Source organism: Tupaia chinensis, unplaced genomic scaffold (genome assembly GCF_000334495.1).
Source record: "Tupaia chinensis unplaced genomic scaffold, TupChi_1.0 Scaffold000139_1, whole genome shotgun sequence".
NCBI classification, from domain to species: domain Eukaryota; kingdom Metazoa; phylum Chordata; class Mammalia; order Scandentia; family Tupaiidae; genus Tupaia; species Tupaia belangeri.
The window spans coordinates 4416835-4437001 of NW_006159609.1; the positions used below are offsets into that span (position 1 = coordinate 4416835).

At 38.1% G+C, this 20167-nt stretch overlaps 1 protein-coding gene and 1 long non-coding RNA gene across 12 annotated transcripts in view; one reads left to right on the plus strand and one right to left on the minus strand.

The window, feature by feature from the left end:
- DLG2 (discs large MAGUK scaffold protein 2) overlaps positions 1–20167 on the plus strand; it is a 1612020-nt gene that overhangs the window by 1022952 nt on the left and 568901 nt on the right. For all 11 annotated transcript variants that reach the window (XM_006144952.3, XM_006144955.3, XM_006144956.1 and 8 more), the window contains one exon: positions 18748–18917. In XM_006144952.3, coding sequence (XP_006145014.1) covers positions 18748–18917 — 170 coding nt within the window. The remainder of the gene's footprint in view (positions 1–18747; positions 18918–20167) is intronic.
- LOC102475596 (uncharacterized) overlaps positions 18865–20167 on the minus strand; it is a 13440-nt gene continuing 12137 nt past the window's right edge. The window contains exon 3 of the long non-coding RNA XR_334033.1: positions 18865–18911. This is a non-coding gene — a long non-coding RNA (uncharacterized LOC102475596). The remainder of the gene's footprint in view (positions 18912–20167) is intronic.

A 20167-nucleotide genomic window follows, 5' to 3' on the forward strand; every position in this document is an offset into this window, starting at 1 on the left:
AACTGGGCTAAATGTTGCTGTGAGGAGAACCAAGATGAGGACTGAAGAGATTGCATTAGTTGTAGCCAAATACAGGTTACTGATGAATTTAGAAGGAACATACTCTATTTTTCTTGGTAGGGACATTGATAGGGGACTGTATTAGAATAGCATAACGAGAACTCAAAAAGGAAGAAGAAGAGTTGATGAACACAGCATTTCTGATAAGCTTGATTTGTGGAGAGGAAAAAGAGAACAGTAGCCAAGGGGAGGTGCTAGGACAATAGAGAAATTCATCAGGGATAGGTGATACCACAATATGTTTGAGTATTCACAGAATGATTTAAGTACAGAATGGGTTTGAAGATGCTATATAGAGAGGAATTAAATATTAAGTAAGGTTTTAAAAAGATATGAATTGATGGATTTTTGGTGTCAGAAGGAACACTTGCTCCATTGTACTAAGAAGAGAGAAGAGAGCATGAGTTTGCATGTAGTTAGATATCTAAATCTGGCGTAAGAATTCCAGGGACTTCTCATCGTATGACTTCATTTTTCTCTTGGAAGTAGGAGACAAACTTATTGGTTGGAAGTAACACAGAAAATGAAGAGTTTGGCAGTTATCTTTACAGGAACAAGGATAGCAAGTTGATCAGGGAAGGGGCAGTGTTAAATTTGGAGACCATTCATTTGTAGTGACTCAAAATTTGTGGATGTTCTCTGGCAATTCAGTGTTCAGTTGCTCTATAAGGGGCAATGGAGCAAGTAGGTTAGATTCAATAAAGGTTTAGTTTTCTCAGAGATGAGTAACAGGACCAAGTGACAACAGCATACATAGGTAGGAGTCATAAATGGCAAGAAATCAAGACTTTAGACTTAAGAGTCATGGGTCCAGCAGTTAGCGTAATGGCTATGTCACTGGACTCCCATGTAGTAAACCGTGGTTCGAGTCCTGGACACAGAGGCTTAAACTCACACCGGGCGCTTGTGCATGTGTGCACAAGATCCTGAGAGGAGAATGGAGGAGAAGGGATTGCGGCATGGCCATCCCCCTTGGGGGGTGATTTCTCACTTTCTGTCTCTCTGTCTCTCTCTGTCTTTCTGGGGAGAGCATGCGCCCTATAGCAAAAACCTCTCAAAAGAAAAAGACTTAAGAGTCATAAGACTGGGACCAGCAGTTAGCGTAATGGCTATGTCGCTGGACTCCCACGTAGTCGACCGCGGTTCGAGTCCCAGACCCGGTGACTTAAACTCACACTGGGTGTGTGTGCGTGTGTGCCCAAGATTCCAAGAGGAGACAGGAGGAGAAGGGATTGCAGCATGGCCATACCCCCTGGGGGGTGATTTCTTGCTTCCTGTTTCTGTGTCTCTCTCTGTCTTTCCAGGGCCGTTTCTGTCTTTCCGGGGAGGCCAAACCCCCTAAAAAAAAAAAAAAAAAAAAAAAAAAACTCTCCAAGGGGAAAAAAAAAGTCATAAGACTTATGTGTAAGTTTTAATTCTATCTTTTATCTGCCATGTGAATTTAAGTAAGTTGCATAACTTGCCTAATGCATGGGGCAATGTTTTTGTTATTTGTTTGTTTTCATTTGAAAATGTAGCACTATCTGCCTTGCACACTTCTAGATTTCTAGATTTTAATAATCTTGAATAGTGGAACAGCAATAAAATGCCACACTGTGTGCAGCTGACTTACATGGGAAGTTTTCAGGTTCAAGACCGGAGACCTCTCTGGATATACTAGATGTGCACACGTGCCCATAATCTGTGGTGGAGGGTGGGTCATGGCATCATGACCCTGCTGAAGGCTCTCTCTCTCTCTCTCTCTCTCTCTGTGTCTCTCTTGCTCATGAAAGAAAGAAATGAACACTTTTTGTAAAGCGTTTTTCTCATAGAATAAAATGGAAGATTCTGTTGAAGTATTTTATGCATGGTAAACTGCTAGATAGAGTTAGTCCAGAGGCTGTTATAGTTATTATCAAAGGGATTCCAGGAAAATGCGTGATTTTACTTTTGGTTCTCATTCTGATCTTTATCTTCTGGGTATTTTCTCTCCTGCTTCCCTGATGCCTTTGGTCTCTTCCAATAATTTCTTTCATGAAATTGCCCCCTCATAGGCTCCCCGACTCTAGTGTGTTCCAAAATGAAACTCCATAGCATGCCTGGACAGTTAAACAGTTATGCGCAAAGTAAGGGTAACTAGAGCAAGCAGGTGGTGTGGCGGTTAAGGTGTCAGAGTCCAACATGGCTGACCTGACCTAGCAGCTTGCTTTCTCACTTTCTCTCTCTCTCTCTCACACACATGCCTTGTGCCAAATTTAAAAATATTAATGATAAACAAAATTACATAATTACTTTTAAAAAAGTATGAATAACTGACTAGTGGAGTTCTTAATATTTCAGAAGATAAAATGATAAATTTAATAAAAGCAGGTAACGGGGAAATAAGATAATTGTGAGCAATGCTGTCCTTCTTGGTGTCCTTCATCCTCCTGGCTACCACCAAAAAGCTTCTGAATTTTATTTCCACAGCCGAGAACAAATGAGAGACTGAGAGTACCATCTGCAAAAACCAATTCCACCATTAGATCAGGGAGCTCCAGCTCTGATGTTATGAAATCACAAAATGTCATCAGTAATCGCCAAATATGTCAGGAGTTTTCATCACAAAACGAGTTTGAATTTATTTTAAGAAATATGATTTAGTCTAGCAAGAGGTAAGGATCATGGATATTTAAAAAATCATACAAACAATAACAGCTGATTATTGCAGCTCAGAAAAGGACAGGAAACAGTGTCACTAATCATCTACCCTTGAAAATTAGTGCCCCTAGGCAGTTCAGCATTATCTGCTTTATAGACAATTGCTCATGATCTTTGCCAGTACTAAATAATTTCAGTAATTACAGGTCTGAACCTAAGAAGGTGTTGAAACTAGAGCTATTGGAATTCAAATTCTCTAAGCAAGATTATATGTATGTTACTGTTGCTAACTCAGTCCGAATTAGGCAGAACTACCACAGATGTTCTTTGACTTATAACATAGTTATGTCACAGTAAACTCATCATATGTGGAGAATATCATAAGTCAAAAATGCATTTCCTACACCTGACCTACAGAACACTTATATATTAGCCTACACTTGGGCAAAATCATCTAACACAAAGACTATTTAATAATTAGGTATTGAGGGGCCAACAGGTGGCCTATGGTTAAGGTGCTGGACTTCCACATGGTTGACCATGGTTTAAGTAGCTTGCTTTCTCATTTTTCCTCTCTCTCTCTCTCTCTCTCTCTCTCTCTATCTCTTTCTTGTGAGTACACATGCCATATATAAAAAATGTAATATTAATAACAAAAAGAATAACTAAAATAAATGTTTTAAAAATATTAATTAAATATTGAATATCTCATTTAACTTATTGAAATCAGTACTGAAAGTAAAAAGTCAAATGGTTGTATGGATATTCAGAACACAATTCTACTGAACACATGTCATTTTTGCACCATCACAAAGTAGAAAAATAATTCAATCAAACCATCATAAGTTGAGTACCATCTAAATTCATTTGTTCATGCCTTAATTCAATAATTTATGTTATTTACCTTTTTACTGAATATCTGCTACTGGACACTGTCCTTGGCCCTAAAGATAAAACAAATCAACAAAACAGAGAAGGATCCTGCTCAAAGAATTTTGTCTGTTAGATCAAAGATAAATATACAACATATCATATAATAAGAGCTATCATAATAGGTACTATACAGCAAATGAAGCAGATATAATGATAGTGCTATAATAATGAAGTGATATAATGAAGTAATATTGAAGTGATATAATGATGAGTGCCTGGCTACTTTTAGATTAAGTGATCCCAGTAGGCTTCTGGAAGGAGATAGCATTATTTCTTCTTAATTCATTTTAAAAATGAATTCTTAGTTCATTTCTTAAATTTTGTTTTATTCATACAATTGTACAATTGACCCTTGAACAATATGGGTTTTAACTGTGCAGGTCTACTTATACATGGGATTTTTTTTTTTCAATAAATACTGGAAATGTACTTTCTCTTGAAGATTTTCTTAACATTTTCTTTTCTCTAGCTTACTTTATTATAAGAATATAGTATATAATACATATAGTTTGCAAAGTATGTATTAATTGACTGTGTTGTTGAGAGGGCCTCTTGAGAACACGATGCTATTAGTAGTTAAGTTTTGGGAGAGTCAAAAGTTAAACATCAATTTCTGACTGTACCAGGGTCAGCACCCCTAGCCTCTGTATTGTTCAAGTGTCGACTGACTGTACATATTTACGAGATATGCAGTGTAATATTGCATACACGTAGACATTTTGTAAGAATTAAATCAGAGTATGTCGTGTAATGGGAAGTGACGTTTAAGCTATGTTCTTTTTATATTTTTCTTTTATTGCAGTAGAAATGTGCACTATCCAGAAGGGAGTTGTAGGGAGAGATAGAAGAAGCCCTCCCCTCAGTGAGGCATGGTCACATTGCACTCTTTTTTCCTCCATTTCTTCATCTCACCTGGATTTTGAACACTCGTGCACACAGACCCAGCACATTTTTCAAGCCACTGTGGCCAATTTTGAGCTGTTGGTCATGTGGGGATCTGGCTCCCCACGCATTGCACTTAACTATGTGAAGAGGTTGGTCCTAAAGTATGACCTTAGCGCCAAAAAGGAACTAGCCTAGGAAAGACCAGGGAAAAGACTTTCAAAGCTGAAGAAATGGTAAGAGCAAGTGCCTTAATGTAGGAGTGAGCTAAACATGCACTAGGAGCAGTAGTCAGTGAGGCTGCAGAGAAGGGATCAGGGGACAGTGAGAGGATGAGAACAGAGAGTAGAGTGCAGTCAGGGCTTTGTGAAGCAGGGAGGGGCATGGAATTCATTTTAAATGATAAAAGAAGAACTTGGGAGGCTTAAACAAAGGATGAGTTACCTTATCCAATTTAAATTTTAAAATTAGGCGCTCTGAATTCCATATAGCAAGCATGTGATAGAGAATAGTAACAGAGCCCGTGAGCCAGTGTGTCTGAGTAGGAGTGGTGGTAGTGTGTGAGAGGGTGACAGTAGTAGAAATGGAGAAAAATAGATGGATTGTGATATTGGGTTGTCAGGAAAGTCATGATGCATTTTTACATAGAAAAACAGAAAAATTCATTCTCAAAAATGAATATATATGGGAGTTTGAAACAATTGATCTTGCTAATGGGTTGAAAATGGAGGGTGAGGGAAATGCAGTAAAAAGGAAAATTGGGTGACTGGCTATTATGTGAGGAGCTGCATCAGTTACTTGGAATAAAAAATGGAAAATTAGGGAGCCAGCAAGAGGCATGGTGGCTGAGATTCTAGACCCCCACATAGCCAATCGTGGTTCAAGTCCTGGACCTGGCAGCTTGCTTTCTCTGTTTCCCTTTCTCTGTGAATTAAAATAATAATAATAAATAAAATGAAATAATTATTTGTTTAACAAAAGAAAATTTCCTCTCTCATAGAGCTAACATTCTAGCAAAGAGTTTTAATATATAAGAAAACAACTGAATTAAGTAACACAATTTTTTTTTCTTGTTAAATTGTACAAGTACTGGAAATTATTCTTGTTTAACAATCTATGATTTTGTTCATCCTGAGACTTGATGTTTATAATTTTAAGAGTCATTAAAGATGTTGAAATTTTCATATTAGATATTTAATATATGTGAGAAAATGTTAAAATCACTTACCATCGAATAATATGTATTTACCTCCATAAGTATAAGACAGCACGTCAGTTGGCTTTTAAAATACTCCACACTTCCCTGAGATGGATAGCCTGTTTCTTAGGATGATTAAATTTGAATTCGTTCTCTTTAGAGCAGGAATAGTGAGATAATGACGTGAGAGGATACAGAATTGTCATGGGACAAGGTCACTGGAAAAGGTTTGAACACTGGCAGTGAAGATGTCATTGACTAACTTCCTCACTTCTGAAATTCATTTGTTTATCAACCATATTTTCTATGCCAACTCGGTGCCAGGCACCATCTGAGGCACAGAAAATATGATGAAAGATAGGATTTCTCCCCTCAAGTGATTCATGATGTATATGTTGTGATATACATGTAAGAAAATGATTTCTCCCTTTCCTCACCTCCCAACATCACTTCATCAGCATACTATTATATTAAATTCTATTTAGCCTCTTCATCTGTCTCCTTCTCTCTGTTCTGATTCCAGATACCATCGGTCTAGTCCTGGCTCTCATATTGTTCATCAAGATCATATTGTATCTGCTAATGACAGTCTTTACCTACTTCTACTCTAACTTCGCCTCCTAAATCTAGCCCATATCTTCACCTTATACCTAGAAAGTTCTTCTAAAACACTGTTCTAGCGTTAAGCAGTACCAAAGCTTTCCCTTGTGCCTTTGGGTTCAAGCCCAAATGCCTTAACTTGCCTCAGAAGGGTCTGCACGTCTTACTCTCTGATCCTCAAGTCACTAACCATTGAACCATGCCTGAAATACTTCCCCCTCTCTTCATTCTCCTCGCCAACTTCCATTTGGCCTTCAGATCTCAGTTACTTCAGTTGCTCCAGAAGTTTCCTTTGGCCTTCCTGAATCAAGTAATGTTTTCCCATTGTATGTTTCTGCCAGTCCCCTATATTTCTCTTGCCATAGTCCTCAGAGCTTGTTTTTATATCTCTACTGCTAAACTGTAAAGCTGCTTCAGAATGGCTATTAATCTTGACAGATGGGTAAAATACCTTTTTAAAAAAGAGAGATTTTTGCTATAGGGCATGTATACTTGCTGGAGAGACAGAGAAAGACAAAGAGACAGAAAGTAAGAAATCACCTCCCAGGGGGATGGCCATGCCACAAATCCTTCTCCTCAATTCTCCTTTTGGAATTTTGGGCACACATGCACACACACCCACCGAGGGTGATTTTTAAGCCACTGGATCTGGGACTTAAGCCACAGTCGACTATGTGGGAGTCCAGTGACACAACCATTATTCTGTCTGCTGGTCCCAGAAAGATGGGTAAGATATTTCCCAGACAACTACAGGGTCTGAAGTAGGTTAATCCAGGCAGGAGAGGTGTAGACAATGAACTTGCATGATGTTTGAAGAAACTAATGAAATAGCAAGAGGCAGAACTGCAGAGATGAATAACAAACCAGATTATATAAAAAACATAATAAATTTAAAAAGCCCCACCTTGTGCATTTTGTGGAGACCTTTGGACTTTATCAAAAAAGGCAGATTCAATCTACATTCCTTAGAGCCCTGTGGGCAGTGCTACCAATTGCCCATTGGAAGCCTTCACATGAATTTGAAACAAACAACAAGGAAACAAAAAACAAAAAAACACTTCAGCAAACATGGCTAATCTTAGGGATTCTCCTGGATTTCTTTCTGCATTCGCTGCTTCTGTGCAGTCATGTATGGCCCTCACTGGATTCTTCAGGGCCCTGTGAGGGAATCACAAATGAGGACCTTCCAGCAGGCTGTGCTCTGATTCTCCTTCCCCCCTGCCATATAGGGTATAAGCAGGATCCCATAATGGGAAGGGAGGTTTAGGGAGGCCATGGAAAACTACTTGGAGTAACTGAGGCTACTAAGCTCTGAAGGCTAAATAGGAATCACAGGAACTCTGCCTTTATTTGTCATGTGTAATAATTATTAGGTCATTGGGAAGGTCATGATGTATTTTTCTGTTTTTCTATGCAAAAATGTGTCATGACTGACCAGTTGACCCAATATAAACATGCATTGCGCAGCTACTGAGCAAGATCTAATTTGAAGAAAGAGCTTTTCTGTTTAGATATTTCAAATGACTGAAAATTTTGCATTGTTTGAGATGCACTCTAGACTCTGAGTGGTGATTGGTGCCTGGCTAAACTGACCTTAAACCGAGACTTATATAACATGAGCACTAGAAGAGAATTTTTAAACCACCAAACTCAAGCATAAACACAGATGAAAATGACTTACTTAACTGGAAGGAGGCAGAACAAGGTTTATAATTCACATCTAGGGCCAGTTGGTAGCATGGTGGTTAAGGCAGCTGGACCCCACATAGCTGACTACCTGGTTAAAGCCCCAGACCTAGTAGCTTGAAAATCACCCTGGGCATATGTGTGTGCATGTGCAAAATCCCAAAAAGAGGGAGAAATGGAGAAGAGATTGCAGTGTGACCATCCTCCATAGGGCTTGCTTTATCACTTTCTCTCTTTCTCTGTGTTGAGCACATGCACCACTTAGCAATTTTTTTTTTAATTCACATCTCTCTTATAATCCAGTATTCTTCCCACCTTATCATGCTCCTTGGGGTTCTCAAATTTTCACTGAAATATTTGCCGGTATCATAAGACCAAATTGAATTAGAATTAGAAAGTGCATAATTATAAATTCCATATATGCTGACAAACATCCATTTCTGGAACTGGAGTAGATCTGAGTAGAGGAAAATAGGAAATCAAATAACACATTTTTAAATGCAGTACTTAATGTGTAGTGTTCACTGTTTGGGGTCCTACGGGTATAGCCAATCTATAGGGATTTCTTTGTTTTTTGTTTTCTGTTTGTTTGTTTTTTTAATTGACAGAGGGCATGCATGCTTGCCAGATAGAGACATAGAGACAGAGAGGGAGACAGCATTCTCCCAAAATGCATAGTCATGCCTTCTCCTCAATTCTTTCATCCTTTGTGGTTGGGGGTACACATGCACACACACACACACACATTATGTCTTTCAAGACATAGGAGCCAGAATTCAAATTGGGGTCAGCCGTGTGGGAGTCAGCTCCCTCAATCACTAGGCTACAGGGTTGGCCCAATCGATAGTTTTGTGATAAGAATCAGCCATGTATTTGCTCTTTAGACATTAGAGACAAGGAGGACTCGAAGGATTAGGAAACATTTCATGACGTTATGGAGTGTGAAGTTGCCCTTGAATGAGACTGGTTTTGGTTTGACCTTTGGGAAACAAAAACCACATGAAATAAAATGCAGAGACTATGGCTTAACTGCAGCAGGGCTTGAGAGGTATAAAAGGAGGGGCCAGATTTAGAGGTCGTACACTGATATTCATCCTCTCTCAAGCAACAGTTGTATAACAAACACTGGAATTTAAGGACAAGTCAGAATTTTCCTTTTGCATACATTAAGTAATCAAATGCATTTTGAAGGGGAAAGAAATGATGAAAATGTTGCTTTAGGAAACTGAACTGTGTTTTATGGGTAATAGTAAAGGAGAGGGGCCTCGGGACAGCCAGCTAGGATGCTAGTATCGTAATTCAGGTGGGAAGCAAAAGCACCACGCCTCAGGAAGGGGGACATGCAGTCCTGTGTGCCGGCAGAGATTGGGCTTAGTGGGCTGTAGCCAGCCTTATGATCTCTCTTTGAAATTCCCATCCAATGCCTCCTTTTCATGTTGCGCCCATTAAATTGTCTGGCTCGAGATTTGTTATTGGCCTCTCTGCTTTTCCGGGGAAGTGCCGAAACACCAATCACTGGTGCTGAAATAGCAATTTCTTTCCCCATTGTGGAAAGCTATGATGTTTCCCAGATGACAGCTGCAGAGCATCCTGCAAGCATTTTATAAGGGAAATGAAGTGTCAAATGGAGAGAGAAAAACAGTACATTCACTGTAGGAGATGGCTTCTATGGATCATAAACTCGAGTTACTCTCACCCAGAATTAGAGATGAGAGTAGAAGCCCTATTTTTAAAATGTGGAATAAAGTGGCTATCAATTGGCCTTTGCTGAAGGAAAGGAGTCAGGAGTCTTGGAAGTAAAAATGAGTACTGGCAAATGGCTGGCCTGTGTTCAGCCTCACGTGGTGTGACAGCTGTGGTCTTCTGATCCAGGTTCTCTTAGAGATTTGGTTGGAAATAAAATGTGCAAACAAAATTAAAAATGAGGCAACTGGATTCAGAATCAGAGATCAGGACTTTTGTCCTAGACCATTGGGACACCATAAGATTGAGTTCTTCTGTTTATTTGGGAATGAACCACAAATGAGCCAAGTAGAGTGACCCTTCAAAATCTAGAGCACTGGTTTTCAGAGTATAGGCCAGTCCAACATCACCAGGATCACCTACAGACCTGTTAGAAATGTGAATCATCAGGGTCACCATATGGTGTAGTGGTTAAGGCACTAGACTCACACATAGCAGTCCACGGTTCGAGCCCCGGACCTGGTAGCATGAAAATCACACCAGGTTGGTGTGCCCCAAATCCTGAGAGAAGAAAGGAGGAGAAAGGATTGAAGTGTGGCCAATCCCCACCCTTAGGAGACAATTTCTCACTTTCCCTCTCACTGTCTGTCTCCAGCAAGCACACATAGCCTATGCGGGGATAAAAAGAGGAAGAAAGAAATGTGAATCCTCTCTTCTCTTTAGACCTACTGAATCGGAAACTCTGGGGATGGAGCTAGCAGTTTGGGGTTTAACCAGCCCTTCAACTGACTCATGCTCTGCAGAGTTTGAGAATCATTGATCTAGATTTTGTTATTTGGCTTCACTTTACTGCTTTCCAGTATGAGCCTTGATCCCACTGATGGGCACAGCTGTGATTGGCTAAGTCATAAAATTATTTTACTAAAGCAGAGCAGCGCAGATGGAGCAGTACATGAGCTTTGAGATTACCTAGACTTACTGTTATTTTAAACCTCTTCAAGCATCAGGTTTCTGCTATAAAATTGAGGCAGCAATATGTACCTTTCAGTGTTTCTATTATATGGAAGACTATATATATCATACATAATAAATACATACCCCACTATGCGCCAGGCATTTTGTCACTCCAGCAAACCAAAGCGAAGACTATATATATATAATACATAATAAATACATACCCCACTATGTGCCAGGCATTTTGTCACTCCAGCAAACCAAAGACCACAGTTCAGTATTTATAAATAGTGTGTCTTTATAAACATATTACACCTTGTTAAATTTGAATTTCAAATGAACACAGATAGCTTTTATTGTAAATATGTCCAGACATAGTATAGAACATAGTTAAAATGTATTTGTTTGTCTGAATAATTATTATTACATTTATCTGAAATTCAAATTTAATTGGATTTCCTATATTTTTATTTTCTAAGTGTGGTAACTCTTAATATTTTGCACCAACTCCCTAAGACAGGGATACAGAATCAATCATTTGGGTCAGAGATGGCTTCCCAGAAGATGAGATAAATACGAATTAAGCATTAAGAAAAAAATAGGAATATGCTAAGGAAGACAATGCATATAAAGTGCTGGTCACAACGTCTGCACGTACTAGACATTTTTGTGTGCAAGTTACGAAGATCCACCTGAGCCTACTTAATCAAAACTGGCCACTAATTAGATCGGGGAGTATCTGTTCAAATTCAAGGATGAATTAGACAGCCAAGCTGTAGGAAGAATGGTCATAGACTGAGGCGCTCCAGGGCATCTCAGAGAGTCCCATCTCTTGTCTAACCTTTGCTTCTTTCACATCTTGACTTCATTCCTTATCTTCCTGTGGATAGGCTTTTGACATTTCCCAGTCAGCATGGAAGAAAATGGCCCCCAATACTAAGCTCTCAAGTTTCTATTTCTTCTCTTCAGGTTGAACCTCTGAATTTCATGGTTTTGATTTCGCATTCTTCACACTAGGGCCAAATTTGAAAAGTGATTTGTGTTAAGCTGTGTGAACCTGTCACTCCTGTAAAAATATGAAAGCTTGTTTGACAAAAGACCCCACAGATATTACTATATTAGCACATTATCAACTGTTTTTGAAATATAGTCTTCTTTTCCTAGAAAATGGTTAACCTATGCTGATTTCTATCCTTCTACTTTCAGGGTCTTTTTAAAAGTTTCTTTCTTTTATGAGAGAGAGACTGAGAGAGAGAATGATGAAAAGGGTCTCACGCTCTGATCTCCCTGACACTCATCCTTTTCCCAACCAGAACCACAGACACACTCTCAGGCCAGGCATGAATCGGTCAACCCAGGAACTGAATCCTGGTCTTCCATGTGGCTTCCAGCATTGCAGAGCATTTTGCTGTTGCTGTGCCACTGCCACTGGGCTTTATTTTCAATACAAATTACAGTGCTGAATGAAGTCAAATAATTGATCATTAAGATGAGGAAAAGTTTCAAACATGAACCTTAGTTGATGATAGACTTTACAGATCCTCATAAGTTACATGTGCTTATGAGAAAAGGAGAGAAAAAGAAGGCAGATATCATTAAGCAGATTTATAACAGGCTATAATGACTGGGAGTCATTCAGGTCAGCTTCTATTATGTGTTGTATTTTTTCCTTCTCTCTGTTTGCCAACATAAAGTAACTGTCTTTTCTTTCTGTCTTAATTTATTTAATTTTATTATGATTATTATGATTATTAAATTTATTATAGTGCACATGCACTCACCAGAGACTGCCAGGGGTTGGGGGAGAGAGAGAAAGTGAGAAAGCAAGCCACTAGGTCTGAGACTTGAACTGCAGTCAGCCATGTGGAAGTCCAGCACCTTAACCACCACACCAGCTCCTGGCCCCCCACATCTGTCTTTTCATAAATATAGTTTTGACTTCTATTATTTTTTCATCACAAACTTTTAGTGACTCTAGGAATAAAAGAAAAATAAGACCTTTGTTATACTTTCACCAACAGAGCTTTTTCTGATTTCATTTTAATTTATATAAAACCTGTGGAATTATTCCTTTTAAACATATTCTGATTTTTTCAAGTGATTGATTGTTCTTCTTACGTGCATGCAGTTAAATTCCTTAGCTAGATTTTTAAATTTGATCATGCATTATTGTACTTCATCCAGCACATTAAACATTGAACGTATTTCTCCATGATGTCATCCGTTGGTGTGTAATTTACTCGTCCTTTTAACCAATGAGAATTGTACTGAGTGAAGACAATGGAGGGCAGGCGAGTTAGGGGCCTTGGCTCAGTAACCAATAGCTGCTACAAAGTTTGAGACCCTTTGACCTAAAATCTACTTTTGAATCAAAACTTTGAGAGGGTCTTAGTGTGGGTGAGTGTGGTTGACAAGGTATGGAGTAGGGCACGGGCAGAGTAGGAATGAATTGGTGGGAATTCTGCTGAGTATGCTGATCTTTAGAAAATTCTTCAAGGCTGCTCAGAGGTAGTTTGAATCAGAATGATGGAAGCATTTTGCGGGGTAGAGGAAGGGTAAGGTGAAAGAGAAATTCCATTATACTGCATAAAGCAAGAATTACTTAAAGTCCCATTTTTACATTTTACTTCAAAAAAACTCCATTAATCTTATTTTTTCCCTCTCTTATTACCAAAATTGTCAGTCCTTTCAGCATCTTGATTTCAGTTGTTTCTTCTTTTAGTATCTTTTTTTCCTTCATTAAAGTCACTTCATTTCCTCACTTATGCAAATAATTCTTGTCTCTTTTTCATAGCAGTAATAACTAGCAATTATTATTCTTAACTCTTTGTCAGGCACTATACAAGTATTTCACATGTGTTCTCTCTCTTAATCCGTACAGCAGTCTTATTATCTCTATATTCACATGAAGAAACTGAGACTTCAAGATATCAAGTGACTGGAGGGTGGTCAATGGGGGAGGGCAGGAGGCACTGAATCTAGGGGAGAAAAAGAAGTAAAACATTTAATGGACACAAAAATGGAAGATTACCTGTTGATGATAATATGTATGGTAATATCTTTGACTGGACTAATGTACAGTGTATTTGTGCTGGGAAAATTAATTTTGGATGCTATAAAGATATACAGTGATTAAATGTAAATAATGATAATAATAATGATGAAAGAAAGGACAAAAAAAAAATTACCAGGTAACTTGCCCATGCAAGTCCTAAGCTCTTATGTTTTACATCTGGGACAAGACCCCAAGTATACCTAAATATAGTCGAGGTTCCCAGGTCCATGTTCTTAGGTTCTCTAACATGATATATATTCACTATGGGATGTTTGGAGAAAACATAAAAGTAGAAAAATGCTTCTTTAAACATCCTTTATGGGGACTAGCAGATGTCGTAGCAGTTACATCACTGGGCTCCCACATAGTCAACTGCAGTTTGAATGGACCCAGTGGCTTAAAACTCACGCCAGGCACATGTGTGTGTGAACCCAAAATCCCAAGAAGAGAATGGAGAAGAGATCGCGGCATGACCTTCTCCCTTGGGGAATGATTTCTGTGTCTCTGTCTCTCTCTCTCTCTCTCTCTCTCTCTCATAAATGCATGTGCCCTATAGCAAAAATCTCTCAAAAAAAAAAATCCATTATGTCATACCCACAAAGAAGCAGAGCTAGTTTACTCTCCTCCTTTCAATATTTTGTATGCATAATAAACAAAAGGTTTTTAAATTTTTACCTTACTATGATTTAGTGATGATTTTTTACTGAATTATCCTTAAAAATGTATAAAAATCACAAATTCCATTTTAATAGCACAACATTTTAATATTTATGAAATAGTATACTTACACATTTTATCTTGTCAATGTTAAAACTTTTAGTAATTTGTTAAGTATCATTTAGATGTGATTCTGCAGATATGTGTTGATAATTAAATATCCTTTTTGTTTCTATGATATTTTCTGCAAGGAAAGGCATCAAAGTTTCAAAAGGAAATTCTAGATAATGACTACAATGAGTTGTTTTGTTTTTTTAAAGTTTGCTATTGGGTGCATGCACTCACCAGAGAGAGGAAACATGAGAAGGTACCTTTTATGCAGGATGGCAATGCCATAATCCCTTCTCTTCCATTGTCTCAGGATTCTAGGCACACACACACAGGCCTGGCATGTCTTTCAAGCCATCAAGTCCAGGATTTAAACCGTGGCCATGTGAAATCCAGCTGCCTCTGCCACCATACAACAGCTGGCCCCTAAATTAGTTTTTATTCTTGCAGACAGTTATGGTCCACAAATGGCGATGAAACAGCTAAAGGTGAATATTCAACTTATATCTGAAACAGTAAGCACTGAAGGAGTGAAATCATCAACTTAGTATTATTAGTGAAGTAGGGAAGAAGTCTTTGATAAAATGACTTGGAAATATGATAAAGGCTACCCCTTTGACGTAGACAAAGTAGACCTGGAATTTGAAGCTAATGATATATTTACATGATCCAAAATGAGTACAAATGGTTGCTTTACTCATAAAGACTAGTAGCTGGTAGAGAGAACAAATTTTTAAATGGCTATGACCCCCCCTCCCCCCTGTCAAATTCTATTTCAAGTGATTGGGAAGAAAGAAAGTTGAGTATCCTACTTGGGGTTGACATGTTGACATTCTTTCCTCTCTAGTTGAAGAATTTGAATGTAAAGTCCCCCCCACACACACACACACACCTGATTTTTTTTTTTAATTTAATGCAATCACCTCTGAGTACCCTTGAAGCATCATAAGCTCTAGGAAGAGACAAAACAAGCTTAAAATCATTTCTCTGTCATCAACATGATGACCTTGTCAGTGAAATTCCACTGTCTATAAAATCAGGATCAATGCTTCATAAATTTAAGTGAGAGTGAATAAGTGAAGTGACCAGTGATAGGGTACATAGTAGATCCTCTAAAAATCTAACTCTCCACCCTGTTCACATTTTAATAAATCTTTGAGCACACTTGATCTGCCTATGGATCAAATGACAGTTTAATGCATTTTGCACATATACCTGTACACATGAACTATCTGGTACCCCTTTCACAACTGTGGGCATGTGTGTTCTCTTCTCATGGAAAAATGGAAGGTCAAAGACGGGGTGATGTGACCATAGCCACAGGTTTGACCCAGTGCTGGGTCTCCTGACTGCTGATTCTACACCAATGCTTCCTGCTTCACCCACATATTCAGGAGCAGCCTCCTGACTTGGGCTGTGACCTCCCACACCCAGCAAGTGACAGTGAAGGATCCCACTGTATACAAAAGAACAACATTAGTAGAGTTTAAATAGATAGCGCCTCCAGAATATTTTTTTAATGGCAACTACTCCCTTCTAGGAAAGCAGTGTTTCCAGATATGCTTAGTATTCTGAGCATAGGGTGAGGGTAAACATTATGTTTTTGTATTATCGTGAGATGGCAAAATTACCCACTCTCAAAGGACCAGCTGCTGCAAGACGGCTGGCACCCATGAGCCTACATTCTAAAACTATTTTAATTGGTAGTTTTCTGCGATATTTTTTTATTTAGTTGGAGAGGAAATGTATGTATAAACCTATTAAAGCCATAGCATCTGTTATGAAAGAACAATGTCAGTGAAATGTAAGTGAAATATTTCAACTCAGGATTTTGAGGCTGCACGGTGTTCTCACTGAGGCAAGTGTTCTTGTAACTTACCTGCTCACACAGGTAGACAAAATTCATAGGCAAAAAAAATTAAAAGAAAGAAAACTCTTCCCATACTTCATGTTTAATATTTCCACTATGGTCCTATAATATTGAACTGATGTGCACAACATACATGAAACTATTCATCACATGAGATACCCATGATTCTAACAGGAAAGAGCCCAAAACAAAAACAGAGAAAAACTGAGATCAAATCCAGTCTCTACTGAAATTGCTGACAGCTTTAAACAAAGGACTTAACCAGTTAAAAACTATTCTTATTTCTTTTTTTCTTTTCCTTTGAAGAGGTTTTTGCTTGCACACTCGCCAGAAAGACGGACAGAAACAGAGAGACAGAAAGCAAGAAATCATCCCCCAGGAAAAATGGCCACACTGCAATCCCTTCTTCTCCATTTTCCTCTTGGGATCTTGAGCACGCACACACTGGCACTGGCGTGGGTTTAAGCCACTGGGTCTGGGACTCGAACCGCAGTCGACTACATGGGAGTCCAGCAACATAGCCATTACGCCAACTGCTGGTCCCAAAACTATTCTTATTTCTAAAATGTAGAAAATAAGTCTTATTCCACAAGGTTAGAGAGGATTCAATAGTATAGAATATTATAAATCAAGAAATAGTGTACTGTCATCAAAAACAAGAATTTGTTAGGCCATCATTACATACCAGCATCTGTGCTAAGAGCTTATATTATGTCATTATATTATCGCATTTAATCTTTCCCAGAAGCTTTCATAGCAGATATTTCTATTATATACAATTTATAGATAAGAAAATGGAGATTTAGAGAGATTAAGAAAATTACTCACGGTTATAAACTAAGGACATAGAAGACTCAATAATTGAACTGAGACTCATTTCATTTATTCAACAAATATTTTTTGAGAGGTTTTTGCTTTAGGGTGCATGTGCTTACTGGAGAGACAGAGACAGAGAGACAGAAAGTGAGAAATCACCTCTTAGGGGGATGGCCACACTACAATCCCTTCTCTTCTGTTCTCTTGGGATTTTGGACACACACACACACACACACACACACCCGGCATGAGTTTTAAGCTGCTGGGTCTGGAACTTGAACTGTAGTCAACTACATGAAAGTCCAGCAACAGAACCATTATGCCATCTGCTGGCCCCTTCCATAAATATTTCTAAAGAGTAAATACCCTGAACAAAAGTAGACTCTGGGAAGGAGAAAGTAGGGAATGGAATTTGGGTAAGCGATCCATCATGTTTACTTTACCTGAGATTCTCTTTGAACTTTATCAGCTCTGAACTTCAATATGTATATTTTTTGAGAGTTTTTTTGTTTTTTTGTTTTTGTTTTTTGCTATAGGGCACGTGCGCTAACCAGAAGAGACACAAAGCAAGAAATCACCCCCCAGGGGGGATGGCCATGCCACAACCCCTTCTCCTCCATTCTCTCTGAATCTTGGGCATGCACGCACATGCACCTGGCATGAATTTAAGCCACCAAGTCTGGGACTTGAACCACGGTCAACTACATGGAAGTCCAACCACATAGCCACTATGCTAATTGCTGGTCTCCCACTATTTGTAATATTATGAGGTGAATTTGAGGAAAAAAAATACTAAAAGATAATTTACCAGAAAGCTAACAGGTTTATTTTAGATGGTTAAGTCATGTATATTTTTCATTTTTCTACACTTACATATTTTGTAGATTTTTAAAAAGATTGTATTTTACTTTTGTAGCTAGCAGATTAAAAATTTGAGAAAAATTATCTATCATTAAAGTTAGTTATGTGCCTATAATAGTCCATAGTAGTAAATTCTGAGAACTACTCAAGTTACAACCTTCAGTCAAACCAATTAGAACCAAGCAATCTACTGATATAATTGACTGAGACCTAGGACGAGCAGTTGGTGTAATGGCTACATAACTACACTCTTATGTAGTTGACTGCAGTTCAAGTCCTGGACCTGGTGGCTTAAACTCACACCAGGTGTGTGTGTGTGTACATGCCCAAGATCCCAAGAGGAGAATAAAGGAGAAGGGATTGCGGTGTGGCCATCCCCCCTCAGGGTGATCCCTCGCTTCTATCTGTCCATCCCTCTCTGTCTTTCTGGTAAGCGCATGCACCCTATGGCAACAACAACAACACCACCAACAACAACAAAAAAAACTTTCAAAAATAAATAAATAATTGACTGAGACCTGAAATTGTCCTATAACTATGCCACAAGTGACAGTCTCAATCAGAGGGGACTGGAGTTTAGAATGGAACCTGACCAGTAGTGCACTCAGGGTGGGAAAGGTTAGGAATATTTTCTAGATTTCCTTCATTTCAAGTAACTTTTCAATTTCGAACAATTTTACTTCCTCACATCCAAGACTTGATAATCATAATAATATTCTTTCAGAACCCTCATAACCACTCCTGAATCTTGTCTCTTTCTTCCAGGGTCAATGATTGTATCTTGCGGGTGAATGAGGTTGACGTGTCAGAGGTTTCCCACAGTAAAGCGGTTGAAGCCCTCAAGGAAGCGGGGTCTATCGTCCGATTGTATGTGCGGAGAAGACGACCCATTTTGGAGACTGTTGTGGAAATCAAACTGTTCAAAGGGCCTAAAGGTAATAAAAAGTAAAAGCATGAATGTCTTACAGGAAGACACAAGTAGCAAACCAATTGGTTAAAGTTTATTCAAAACCCACAATGTACTCTCTTTTATCCTGTCATTCAGTGCTTACCTTGAGATTTGAAATCCTGTAATAGTGGCTTTTGCAGAAGGTAAAAGAATCAATATTTCAAATGTAAACTCAAATTTAAAAAGGATAGATTTATCTAGCAATGTCCTTATAAACAATAATAGTTACAACCATTTATATTTGTATATAAATTCTTAATATTACTGAATCATCATAACTTGGCTAGCCAAAATGTAGAAACTTAAGACTTTCTACATTTTCAGACATAAATAGTAAACCCTCACATTTAGCAAAATAACAATGTTAATAATAATTAAAACAATCTGTAGTGATAATAACAATTACATTTTTATAATGTGATTTGTTTTGATATTGTTATATTTTTAAGTGTCATGTCAAAAAAGTACTACATAATATTTTATGTTTGCAATAGCCAAAAATAAACTAAAATTTACATTTTGTAATGTTCACAATTCTCTCATAGTTATTATAGTTATTTTAGGGTAATCACATAAACAGTGAGATGAATCATCTTACTAAGTTTTAAGAATAATTCTTTAAATTCATTCTTTATAATAATGGCATTTGATATTAGCTTAATAGTACTTTAAATATGTTTCAAGATATCTAATTAGCCTAACAATATTTAAATATTTTATAAGATTATAACTTACTTTATAGTTACTTTATCCCTTTCATTAATTATTTCTTCTTTTAAAAAATCTTTTTAATATCTAATACTATATGAGATTTTTTAAAATATCCATACTATCTTAGCTGTGAGGCAGTAGTGATAATATTTAAAATCTCAGGTCTAAGAGTCTGACAGGACAGAGTTTAAAAGCCTGGTTTATCCACATACTAGCAGAGTCACTGTAGTTGAACTAATTCCCCCATTATTAAGTGTGGACCATGGGACCAGCAGATGGTGAAATGGTTACATCACTGGAATCCCACATAGTCAACCATGGTTCTAGTCCCAGCCCCAGTGGGTTAAAACTCATGCCAGACATGTATGCATGAGTGCCCAAAATCCCAGGAAGAGAAGGGATTGTGGTATGACCATCCCCCTTGGTGGTGGTGGTGGTGGGGGTGATTTCTTACTTTCTCTGTCTCTGTGGCTAGTGTGTGTACCCTATAGCAAAAATCTCTCTCTAAAAAAAAAAAAAAAAAAA